Source organism: Portunus trituberculatus, chromosome 42, assembly GCF_017591435.1.
Source record: "Portunus trituberculatus isolate SZX2019 chromosome 42, ASM1759143v1, whole genome shotgun sequence".
In the NCBI taxonomy this organism is placed as follows: Eukaryota; Metazoa; Arthropoda; class Malacostraca; order Decapoda; family Portunidae; genus Portunus; species Portunus trituberculatus.
In genome coordinates this window covers 29,553,869-29,567,034 of record NC_059296.1, presented here as the reverse complement: position 1 = coordinate 29,567,034, position 13,166 = coordinate 29,553,869, and the positions used below count along the sequence as shown (strand labels likewise).

Here is a 13,166-nt window from a genome sequence, read left to right as displayed (position 1 = left end):
CCACACAAACCCCTTCAGTCGTCAGCAAGTGGATCAGAATGTGTGGCAGTAGAGCACGCGGCAAGAACTGAATTTGCAAAGTGTGCGTCTTTAATGGTGAAAAGTTTGACATCTATTTTTTATTTTTATTTTTTTCATGTTGATGTTGATGGTGATAAAGATTCCACCTGCTGCTGTCACCCGCCGCCATCTGCCTGGGGGGGGGTGACATAGTGTGTACGAGACCCCCGCTGACACACACACACACACACACACACACACACACACACACACACACACACACACACACACACACACATACACACACCCAGAGTTTTTGCTCAGTTTGTGAGAACTGCCAAATTTATGTTTGTTTACAGAGCAGCAAGTATTTTTCTATTAAATAAACACTAAATAAACCTGCCGCTGTTGCCTGGTGGCCGTTAACCTCACTGCAATGAACAGCCGGCACTGTTTCTGTCACTACTCGTGAAAATTAGCGGCCTTTACTTTGCCTGCAGCGGGAAACATAAGAGGAAACATAAAGGAAGCTGCATGGAGTTCGTAGGCATCCACGTGACACTCCCTTAACAAAACCTACTTACTTACACCCACTCATCATTCCTAGCTATAACTTTACCTAATATTCTTAACCCCTTCAGTGCCATGACGCGCTTTCATATTAATTCTGCTTACTATTTAGTGATTTTATACAGATTCAGAAACTTATGTGAGATTAAAATAGTGAAATCTCTAGTCATTATTCTGACCTCCATAGACCTTTCCTAATAGAAATAAAATCGTCTAATCGTATTCAAAACTCATGGTAAAAATGTGTCTCGGTACTGAAGGTGTTAAGGATAGGGTGTTCGTGAGGTGCGTCCTGAGGGTAACGTGTCCAGAGTCAGAGGAATCAGGTCAGAGCTCAGTGGTTCCGTAACTCAATCTGCCTTCTAGTGGACCTCACCTTGTCTCCCCAACCCCTGCCTTCCTCTTTCCTCTCCCTCTCCCTCTCTCTCTCTCTCTCTCTCTCTCTCTCTCTCTCTCGTCTCATGTACCCTGCGGCAGCCTGATGTATTCCCGGCCCCCACATCCCTGTCTCGCTCCTCACCGCACGCACTTTTTAGTCCCATTACTCATTCTCTCTCTCTCTCTCTCTCTCTCTCTCTCTCTCTCTCTCTCTCTCTCTCTCTCTCTCACACACACACACACACACACACACACACACACACACACACTTAGCTCCCATAAGCATCCCTACACAAGGTTTCCCTAACTCAGCCTCCTTCCTGCGCAGACTAACTAATATTGAGGCGCCACACGAGACGCAGGTGTTGGGAGGAAGCATAAATTCACTCCCGCTATTTGCATTCACTTACTCCAAGTGCAAGAACGAGGCGCCGCTTCTTCCGCCTCCTCCCGTTTGGTTCCTGAGGTGTGAGAGGGTCTTATTTTTATTTCACTATTTATTTTTTATGTAGCAATGGTTATATATGTGAGTATCTATGAGTCTTATACAGCGAGGACTTACGGGGGTGGGTTGACTAGTATTGGGTAGATAGCTGGGTAGATAGATGTAGCTATGCAGAGATACATACATACATACATATATATCTTCTTATATACATGGATATATACAAACATTCATATTTAACTAGATAGATCGATAAACTAAGAGACAAACAGATAGAGATGTAGACAGATAACTAGTCTGATAGAGAGACTGATATATAAATGGCTAGCTAGAAGGACAGTTAATAAACAGATAGATAGCTTGATAAGAAATATAGATACAGAATATTGGTACATTTTTTTCTGCTTATAAATTTGTTATTCATTTACTTATATATCTATCTATTTTAGTGTTAGTTTAAGCACTTATTTATTCACCTGTTTACCTACTCATACCGCAATATGTGTGACGGTGCAACCCTCTTCCCGTTCTTTATGTGCCGCAGCCAGCAATATATAACTCATAAACGCAACCCTCGGAAATCATACATTCACACCACCGTAGACACACACGCACACCCTCGGCAACCTCCCACGCAACGCAATGCCGCTCACCGCAATTAGCAGGCAAAGCAGGAACAGCAGACAGACAGGCCACACTTAGACTAGAGTAAGTCATTCCCAACACCTTGTTATAACTAACCTGTATACTAACTAACACAACACCACCTTTTCCTCTCACTCTCGCTCTCTTATCTTGTCTCACACTCACTGACTCTCTTCTCTTTCCATTCGCCTCTCTTTTATTCCTTCCCTCCCTGCTGCTCTTTGCTCATGAAACGCCTCGACGTAAACCATTTTCCGGCACAAGTATTCCGTCCATTAACACTCTATCTAGTTTATAGCTTCAAAACAATCTGGAGGCGGAGCTCATCAGGGCCTCACAGGAGAGCTGCCCTTCCATCAGCCGCACCATATACAGTTTATGTTCCCCTTAAGTACGTTTAGCACATCCCAACCGTAATAAGTCAGGGGCGGTGATGGCGTCAGCGCGCGGCGGGTGGGGTGGTAGTTGGATCAGCGTGTAATACTTGAGTGTAATGGGTTTCCTCAGTGTCACGCTGCGCTGTATCAAGGTGAGGGTGAGCAGCGGCTATTCATCTCCGTCTTGTTAGGGTTCAGCCTCACGCGAGCAGTGAAGAGAGAGTAGGGTAGGGAGAGGAGTGAATTAGTGGAGGTGCTGCAGTGGGGATGGTAGTAATGGTGGTGGTAATGGGGTAGTAATGACTGTCGTTGTGGTTGTTGTTATGGTTGTGGTAGTTGTTCTTGTAGCTGTGGTTGCAGCATCAAAAATATAAATGACTGAACTTGTGTACGGAACAAAAAGATTATGTGGAGTCACACACAAAATAGTTTAAATGCCAGCGATAAATTCTAACAGATCAGATGATGAGGTTCAATTCTTAGTAATAGTAGAAAGTAGAAACAAGAGGAGGACTAAAAGGAGGAGAAGGACGTGGCCAAGATTCTAAAATAGTAACTATATCCATAGTCAAGCAGTCTTGGCTCTGTGTTGGCGGAGTGTGTGGTGGTACTGATCAATGAGTCATCCCCATTCATTTTCTGCTCTTTATTTTCTATCTACCACTCTTTCTTTCATCTACACCTGCACTGATACTCGCTGCACAATATTTCTTACAATTCATTATTTCTATCTCATCCACCTCTCTAATGCAAGAGTTAACCAATACTTTCAACCATTCATCCTTTTCCTGGTAAACTCAGACTCCTTTTGTATTTCCTCCTTCCTAAAACTTGAACTCTTGTAAGAGGAACGTTGCAAGACTCTTATCCTTCACTTCTTAAATGATCGTTTCAGACCTCTGTTTGGAGACTCATGCCTCAGGGGGCTTTTTTTTTTTTTTTTATGGTTGCCCTTGTTCCGCACCCTGATTATATAAAAAAATGTGAGTGCGTTATGTTATAAGACGACCAGTTATTGAGAATTACCAAAATTAAGTATATATGTGTCAAGGGTACGAATGCAAGTAATGCAGTAAAGACTGTACTAAAAACAAAAGGAAAAACACGTAATTCAATTAGGAAAAAAAAAATAATGTCAAGTGCAATGCCCCGACCTCAAAAAAAAGTTAAGATTAAGGAAAGACTTGAACAGAAAATAATGGATGTAATTACTGCAGAAACTAAGCGATCATCCAGCATCACAGTAAGACTCACGCAAGAAGTCCAGACAAACACACGGATGTAGTGATAGCTGTTACTGCAAAAAATAAGTAACCGTTCAGCCTGAAGAACTTATCTACCAAGGGACACAGACAACTAAATCACTAAGGAGGTCCAAGCTACTGCAGAAAACAAATAACCATTAAGATTTACCAATTAACCATTAAGATTTGTAAAAAGAGGCACGGACAGCCTGACAAGCGGAGTGATTCTGATCTTCTGACTGCTGCAGAAAAAGAGGTGCAGAGTGAGTTCTTTCTAGGCGTGTCGTCATTACTTCCACAAGTGTCCCCTCAAGTGCCTTCAGCCGCCTGTGTTCGCCTCACGTCAAGTCGGTAGCGCTCGCCAAGGTCAGGGACGACAGGCTATGTAGGAGCGCCAGGAGCAGCAGCAGCAACAGCGGCGGCGTCAACACGTGCTGAGCTACGTGACCCCGATGGCGGAGATAAGCGAGGGTGAAATACACTGAGGGATTAATAGCAAGTAAGCACACAGAGTAGCGGCCCGCCGGGTTTTAATTAACTCTTTTGTGAATATAATGACAGCCTGTACGCAGATCGGAATCAGGACTATCTCTACAGCAAACCATAATAGAAAATGCGTTATAATTAAAAGGATAAAAACGCAGCAGCGGAACCGGACGGATTAATAAATTTAGCCAAACTGCGCCCTGATAAGTCGCAGATTGACAACGTGCTGGCAGGCAATGGTGTGTAGCGTTCTGTACTGAGATATGAGACGGACACACTAACAGGTGGCATTGAAGCAGTGAGGTTTATAGCAGTCCACTCTCCTGCACCGCGGCCATTCACGTCAAGAATAGCTATCACAAGCACGTGGTTTCCATTCATTTTATTTTTATTTCATAAGTAACGAAGGCTGACCGAATCCTACTTAGATCCTATATACAAACTTATTCAAAATTATCTAACCGTCATAGAGTAATGTAGAAGAAAGTCCACGTGATGCACTCCAAGAAGAGTAGCAGTGTTTCTGAATACCCTTTATGGACTAAAAACATTTTAGCTGCCACTAGCAAAATATTTAAATGATGTGTTTTGATTGAAATACAATAGAATTAAGGAGAATTACGCGTAACGCACTTCATGGAAGAAGAAAGAGAAGCTTACAGGATGCAAGAAGGAAATGTTTAAGCACGAATGGACGAACATTTTTCCGATAGATATATAGATAAATAGATAGACAGGTAGATAAGTAAATAGTTAGAGAGAGAGAGAGAGAGAGAGAGAGAGAGAGAGAGAGAGAGAGAGAGAGAGAGAGAGAGAGAGAGAGAGAGAGAGAGAGAGAGAGAGAGAGAGAGATAAAGTACATATAGTATAGAGACGAAAATCTTCATGTATTCAGAAGCGCAGTCAAGGACAAAGGATTGATATAAAAGGAAAAATATATCTTTAACTTTGTCATTAAAAAAAAAAGCGTTCGTAAAAGAAAAGACAAGGTAGATAGATAACCAACTAGATCGACAGATAGATAGATAGATATAGGCAGATAAATAGACAGACGTAAAGATAGATAAAAAGCACTGGATGTAATATCTCACCTGATGCATACATTTATCTTGCATTCATGATTTATTTGCTGAAAGCGCCGTTCGTTGTCTTCCCAACACTCCTCTCCCTGGGAACGTAAATTAATCTCAATGACTTGCAAGTAATCCGTCAAAATTTCCCTCTTCAGTTTGAGTTACTTGGAAGATTGACACACACACACACACACACACACACACACACACACACACACACACACACACACACACATTATTCACAAAGCCTTCCCCTCTCTCTCTCTCTCTCTCTCTCTCTCTCTCTCTCTCTCTCTCTCTCTCTCTCTCTCTCTCGTAATCCATTACCTTCATCTTCATTGACTTGGAAGAAAGTTATTCTTTTCTCTCAATGTTAGGAGCCGTCGTTACTTTCTCTCCCTATGTACTTTACGACACCAGACCTCGGAAGGTTGACTAATAAAGATTTCAAAGGTATTGCTTCATACAACTGCGAGTTTCAGAACCTGAATCTTGATATAAAAAGAAAGAAAAAAATGGTCGATGATGATGCAAGACAACTTTTAGTCGTTAGCTGCGACATAAAAAAAGGGGAAAAACTGTTTTTAGTTCTATTCATACAGTTCAAGAGAAGCCGAGATGGAGTAATAGAATTCGTCTCTATCTCTCACAAGAAGAAAATAATTAGTGCTTTAATACACAACACATACAACAAGAAAGATAAACCAGATGACAAACTCAGGCTCGAGGAGGCTTTGGTGAAGGCCACAATGCAGTAATAAAAATTAAACACAAAAATAAAAAAACGTGTTTTAGACAGTGACCGCTACTTATAGCCCGGATGGTTTACGACACCTTAAGTAGATGTTTTATACTTCTTCAAAATCTTAACTATAGAAAAATCTATAAAATAAAACACGCAAGTGATAACTGCTCAGATGCACACTATAACATCATATACCGGAAGATTACATGTTCATTCAAGAAAACGTGCAGAGTAGCTCATTGTAGTAAAGTGTTTGGGGGAAACGACGACGATCCAGTGATTTTATCCTAATAGAGGAACACACACAGAGGCGAAGAAAGCTGAACTGAAAAAAGAAAAAAAGACAAGAGATGAGCTGGCACATTTTTGCAGGACTGTGTGTGTGTGTGTGTGTGTGTGTGTGTGTGTGTGTGTGTGTGTGTGGGAGGGATGGGGGTCGAGGGCGCGCGCATGACACGGGCATGAGCACCGGGACATCACACTGCGCTAAGAAATTGGTTGCGAAGCTTCACATTATCCTATCGTGTTTATGGTCCGGCGTGATGAATGCCTGGCTGCCTCGCGCCGCTGTACCGAGGCTGCAGTCGCCGCCGCCGCCCCGCCGATGCAGCGCCGGATGGGGAGTGTGATACCATACTGAGCTAGAAATGAGCTTAGATTTTAGAGAAGAGATAGGCAAGCCAATCGAGAGGTTCCCTGCCGGCTCTACGCTGGCGTATAGTGTTATATTGATGGAAGGAAAATATTTAATTCATAAGCTGTGTTTCTGCCGCTCACTCTTCTGTTTGTCTGTTTGTTGCTTGGTAAAGAACAGCGAGTGTGGGTGAGGTGATGTGTGTTGTCTTCCTCCTTTCTCCTTTTCCTTCTTCTCCCTCCCCTTCCTTGCCCTCCTTCTCCTTCTCTTTTCTCTCTCTCCTGCTCATATCTGTTGGCCGGACTGTTTACATATCTGTTTATCTGTCTACTTGTGGCGGTGGCATAGTGGATAAGGTGGTGAGCATAGGATCGGCCAGATGTCCCCGCGTAGGTTCGAATCCCACCTCAAACCGCTTTGAAGTTATGCCATTTGTCGAGTGATTTAAAGTTACCCACATGTCACCATGGTATTAGGGACCCTAATATGGGTACGACTATAAATAAAATTGCCTGCATCACTAATGGGAGGAAGCTGAACAGCGCTTCCCATATATGCTCTTCAAGTATGCCTACAGGAGCTATAGGCCATAACATAAAAAGAATCAATATATCTCTATTTTTTCTTATCTTTCTATCTGTCTATCAGTTTCTCAGGCATCTCTCTCTCTCTCTCTCTCTCTCTCTCTCTCTCTCTCTCTCTCTCTCTCTCTCTCTCTCTGACACACACACACACACACACACACACACATACACTCGCTATGTCTGAGAAAATATAATCAAAGAGAGACAGATATATAGATGTAGATAGATAGATAGATAAGCTGAGTGATTGACAGACAGCCTGATGGATACAGATGGATAGAAGAAGGGAAGGCTCAGAAGATGCTAACATATTATGGATATACGAGCAAATTAATAGCTTACATTATTTTGCTGTCTGTGAATCTTAGTCCACCAATCAATTCACTTTTGGTTTTGGTGCGAGTTATGCTTCTCTCTTTCGTTAAATCAAGGATCGTTTTAGGGACCAATGATGAAAGCAAACTGTCTTTTATATATATATATATATATATATATATATATATATATATATATATATATATATATATATATATATATATATATATATATATATATATATATATATATATATATATATATATATATATATATTTCAGTAAGTAAATTTCTTGTCTTATATCTAGTGTAATGATAATATGATCTTTCACATTTCTTGCATTTACATGTGAGTGGGGCATGCCGAGGCTGTAAAGAAAAAAAGACGATGAGGAGAGCTCCCTAAATCGTCGCCCCAAAAGGAGGAAAACAAAACCTAAGAGAAAAGTGATTTCCAATAGGGATGTCTTATTCCCTTTCCTAAAACTCTTCAAATCATGAAAAGGGAAACAAAGTTAGCTAAAGAGATTGCGAGTTTTCTACCAAGATGGCATTGGATAACTATTGCCTTGGTATGGTGGACGTAAAAGCGGTTGAAGTAAAAGAAAATGACATGGATTTTGTCATATAAGTTTGATAGACACAGACTTTGCTTAATTAAGGTAATTGTGTTTAGTTTTTAATATCAGGGGAACAGACAAACGGAATCTAAACTAGTGGGCAAGAATAATAATAATAATAATGTTAATAATAATAATAATAATAATAATAATAATAATAATAATAATAATAAGAAGAAGAAGAAGAAGAAGAAGAAGAAAACGAAAAAGAAAAAAACGTTTAAAATGCATCATAAATAAAAATAAGCACCATATTTTGACATTAACGTCCGGGAGGCAGTGTGGTGGGCGTGTCAGTGGCCAGTCTCACACACCTACTCACACCCCGTCAACAGCCTCCCAACACCCCTTTCATCACCCCCATAACACTCCTGCCTAACCCCGCCCAATCTTGCCACACACCCCGTCGCGCACTAACACCCAAACACTGGCCAGAACCCGCCTCACACATCTCCTGCCCACATACACTCAATACAGCACTGACCTCATCTCACCCCGCCAGCACTTACCCCGTGACCACCAACCCTCAACACACTAGCCCCGCCAATCCTAACACTACTGGGCTGACAAAACCACTGCTCGCTTTCCCGCTAACAGTCCACCCCGCTAAGAGTCAGCGCCGTTATATGAGTGAGGAGTATCTCGCGTCACTCAGAGCACACGTCAATTATTCTTTGGCATAGACGAAGAAATATAATGAGTCTGGAAATCAAAGGATGGTGATGTCATAGAGTAGTGGACTCTTGAGATGTTTCTTAGTGTGTGTGTGTGTGTGTGTGTGTGTGTGTGTGTGTGTGTGTGTGTGTGTGTGTGTGTAAGCGAATTTTGGGGTCTAGATATTTGCATGCAAGAGCTAAATTGGTTCTGGAAGAGAGAAGAGAAATAAAAGTTAAAATGGAGCGGGCGGCATCCCTCCTCACATCACCGCGCCGGCCGCTCAACGCCAAAAATCAAAGTCATGCACAAAATATTTAGCAGATGCCTCTCCAGTGCTCCGTTTTGGCGCGAACAATGGGCCAAAGCGTCCCACGGCGTGAGGTAATTGCACTTCATGTTTTTATATAAGTCAATTAGCATATTTAATTACGATCACGCTGACCACCACTCCGGCCCCTGATATACTGGTCCCAATATATTCTGGCTGAAATATTGGGCATGATATATCAGTCGAAGACCTCGATCAAACCCGCTACTTGGACGCCTCTGCTCCTCGTCCCGTTTATCACGGCGCGGAGGAGGGACGAGCCTGGCAGAGTGACGTGGCCGCCACCCCCTCGCTGTGACTCACTATAATCACATTTCACAGGCGACCACGGGACTCAGGTGAGGCACAATAGGTTGACACAAAAGGGGGCTGACTGGAGGCCCTCGCGGCTGGTGAGGGAGTCGGCGGGCGGCGGGATGAGGGATGGTTCTGACACCGCCTGATGAACACACTGTGAAAATAAACTCGATTTGCACCTACATCACCTTCAGTCGTGGCCACAAACTCCGCTATCGCTTCTGGCTCAACTTCTGCCTCGACTTTTAAATTGATTTACAGTTCCGGCGGAGTGAGAAGGAGGTGATGCGTGGAGAAACCCGACGTGAGGCTGTGAAAAGGCGTCCGGCGAGCCTCGGTGGGCGGTCTGAAGGTGGTTATGACGCCTGGCCAGGGGATGTGAGCTGCCTGTACCACACTTAACGCCGCGCACTTTATCGATGCGTCTGAATCTTCCTTTAAAATAGAAGGCCTTCTGTTCTTGTGCTCCTGTAGTCCACGGGTCCTTCGAGTGGCGAGCAGTACGTTGGTGTGGCTGGTGTGTGCTGGGTGTGTCTGTGCTGCTTTATCCTATAGTTCCGGTGTTAGGAAGGGAGATTCATTAGGTAAGTGATGTGAAAAATAATATGACAAGCCCGTCAGATCTCCCCTAATTTTTCATGCGATAGTGTCATTAAACTGCCTACTGGACGGCTGCGTGTGTGGATCTGGGAGCTGATGTCGACAGGGAATATATTGAGTGGCGATAAGCAACTGTAAGATTTGTGGAGGCTTCTTGGCATCTTTGGGCCGCGCTGGGCTGAGCTGGGCTGAGCAGCTCCTTGCACCTGTCAGATTTTTTTTTTTTTTCGTGCACACTCACCTACCTTTTTTCAATCGGCTCGCGCCTCAGTAAGGAACGTGCCGAAGTGTGTTGTCTTGAGTGGGTGGTGTGCTGCTGTAAACTTTCATTCTGGTACAGGTGATCAACTTGAATCCAAGCTGTTACCTTTTCGAGGATGGAAACAACTTGATTATGGGTCCTTTGATTCCATATATGCGAGAAGAAATCACTAATAAAACTAAAAATTGTGTTCTTTCTTTTCAGATTGCTTTTCATTACATTGTGTAAACACATTAACGTGTAAGTCTCTTTGTATTCACATCAGAATCTATACTGAACAAGCATCGGTGCTTTGTAATCACTTAGACGTCTCCCCGCAGGTGAACCGCCCGCTCACCATGAAGAAGGAAGGCATCCAGACCCGCAACCGCAAGCTGAGCTCCAAGTCCAAGAAGAAGAAGGGAATGTTGGGCTTCCCGGACATGCTGAAGCCCCTGGACAAGGGCGGCTTTGGCGGCTTTGGCACCGGCGGCTCCGGGTTCGGCTCCATGTCCCACTACATGTACGGCGGCCAGATGCACGGCTCCTCCATGGCGGGTGGCTTCATGTCAGCGCCGCCCATGCATGGCGTGTCCGCCATGTCAGGCGTCGGGCTCGGCCTCTCCTCCACCTCACAGATCCAGATCCCCTCCAGCCTGGGACTGCAGCCTCCCATGGTGAGTCCTGCTGTGCCGCCACGTTAGTCACTGGCTGCCCGTCACCACCAGTTCACCTTTTGTCTTACCATGTATGGTGAGCATGACTTGGTAATGACAACTGTCACTTTTAACAACGCTGTAAAAAAATTCATGTCGTTGATTTAGAACAACAATGAATCTTAATAAGTTTTATATTTCTTTCCCAGAACGGCTGGCGATCTGACTACACATGACCTGACGTCTTGTCCGTGACGTTGTAGTGGGCGTGAGGACAAAGGAGCCGCCCCACTGAGCGTGGCACTAAGTGAGCCTGCTAGTGCCACCATGGCCCTGCTGCCGGTGGTGCCGCTCTTGGGTGGAGGAGATGCTTGAGGACCCAGCTTGTGCCGCCTCCAGGACCAATGGCCACAAATACATTCCTTTCTTTGACATGGAACATTATTTTGCTTACAAGTTCTCCTTTGTGTCACATCTGCCCGCCCACGCCGCAACTATGTGGCAGGGGGGCGGGGTCGGGTCAAGGCTGACGTATGTTGTCCCTTGGGCTGAATCGAGTCACAGTAGAATGTACTGCAGACTTTGCTTTCCGTCGTGCCATTTGGCAAAACTACTAACTGACTGAATGAATAAAAACTACCAGTCGCAATAGTCTGACGTGATGCAGTGATGTAACAATTGACAGCTCGTGGTTCGCCGATGATTTCAAATGTGATGAAACAAATTTTATAAACATTTCTGCATCAGCGCGAGTCTGTCACAAATATTTACCTGAGCCGCACAGCTCCCAGAGCCTGATGCGCCATAAAGCCTGAACTATTTTTAATGTGTTTAGTATACAAATAAAAAAAAATCATTCTTGTTGTGATGTAAATAAAAACATAGACTATCTAAGCCTAAAGAGTATATCTGTAAGCACTGGACGCATCGTGTGTCGGCTTTGTCACTGCCGGTAGTCCAAACACGTTGAGTCATTCGGTCTTGCGTTCTCCGTGTAGTGTGTTGCGGCGTCATCTGAGAGTCCCAGGCAGATTAAGAGCCCTGGGTGGCCAAGAGGCAGTATGTTAAACGCTCGTTTCCCTTCAGTAGGTGTTCGTTGCCTGTGGGTGGCGGTGAAGGTCGGTTCGGGGCCGACACCTGACAACACAAACATAAAAAATATTATCGTACTTTGTATATACTATCTTCATCAGGCTTTGTCACGGTAGCTTTGGCAGCTTAGGACGCGAGGACATAGTAACACTGACACTGCTATACTGGTTCGACTACATAATATTTGTTTTTTTCTTCAAAACATGCGGCGGGTATATTCCTACAAAAAGTAAAAAAAAAAAAAAAATAGGACAATCGTTTCATTTCAATAATCTTGCACCTTATGATTACTTGACGGATTCGATACAGATACGTTATTTTACAGCATGTCTCTTTACAAGACCCAAAATCACGGAAGAATCAGTGAGTGAGTTCATCAGTGACTGGCAGTGTTGGTGTCTTCCCGCGGCCTTATGCGATGAAATTACTGTGACAGACTTGGTGACGAAGAGTATATGTAGATGGCGATGTTGTAGTGAAATAAGAGAAACTTTCTTAACAACGAAAGAATAAACAATAAGTAAAGTATGTCAATTAACACCATACATAAAAAGAAATTTAGACACCAAGACTACCATCAATACACCGTCAATATTAAAAAAAAATGCAAAGTGCGATGCATCAATATATATTTTCAAAGTGTCTGTGTATACAATAATTTCCCTTTTCATTTTGCATTGTATTTCTTCTTTCACTTATGAGTGTTTCTGAATCTTCTTTGGTTTGGCAAGAGCACGTGATGAGAGAGAGAGGAGGAGGAGAGGGAGGGAGAAGGAATATGTGTGGAAGCAGGCAGTGTTGTGTCTCCAGGCATTCATTCCCTTGTGTTGTTACTGTTTCTTATATAATCGTTGTGCTGTAAATGTTATGAAAAAAAAGTCGTCAGTTGATTTGTTTTGCTTTATATATAGAACGCCTTGAGTGTCACAATGCAGTGGTGTGGTATGGTGTGATGGAGGTGTGTGTGTGTCTGTGTGTGTGTGTGTGTGTGTGTGTGTGTGTGTGTGTGTGTGTGTGTGTGTGTGTGTGTGTGTGTGTGAGAGAGAGAGAGAGAGAGAGAGAGAGAGAGAGAGAGAGAGAGAGAGTGAGAGAGAGTGTGTGTGTGTGTGTGTGTGTGTGTGTGTGTGTGTGTGTGTGTGTGTGTGTGTGTGTGTGTGTGTGTGTGTGTGTGTGTGTGTG

At 43.5% G+C, this 13,166-nt stretch overlaps 1 protein-coding gene across 3 annotated transcripts in view; it reads left to right on the top strand.

Annotated features, from left to right (window-relative positions):
- The window catches only part of LOC123517611 (GATA-binding factor C-like), a 222,642-nt gene extending 209,622 nt beyond the window's left edge, over positions 1-13,020 (top strand). For all 3 annotated transcript variants that reach the window (XM_045277885.1, XM_045277884.1, XM_045277886.1), the window contains exons 6-7: positions 10,581-10,916; positions 11,105-13,020. In XM_045277885.1, the coding sequence (XP_045133820.1) occupies positions 10,581-10,916; positions 11,105-11,131 (363 nt within the window). In that variant the 3' untranslated portion in view covers positions 11,132-13,020. The remainder of the gene's footprint in view (positions 1-10,580; positions 10,917-11,104) is intronic.
- Positions 13,021-13,166: the final 146 nt, after the last annotated feature.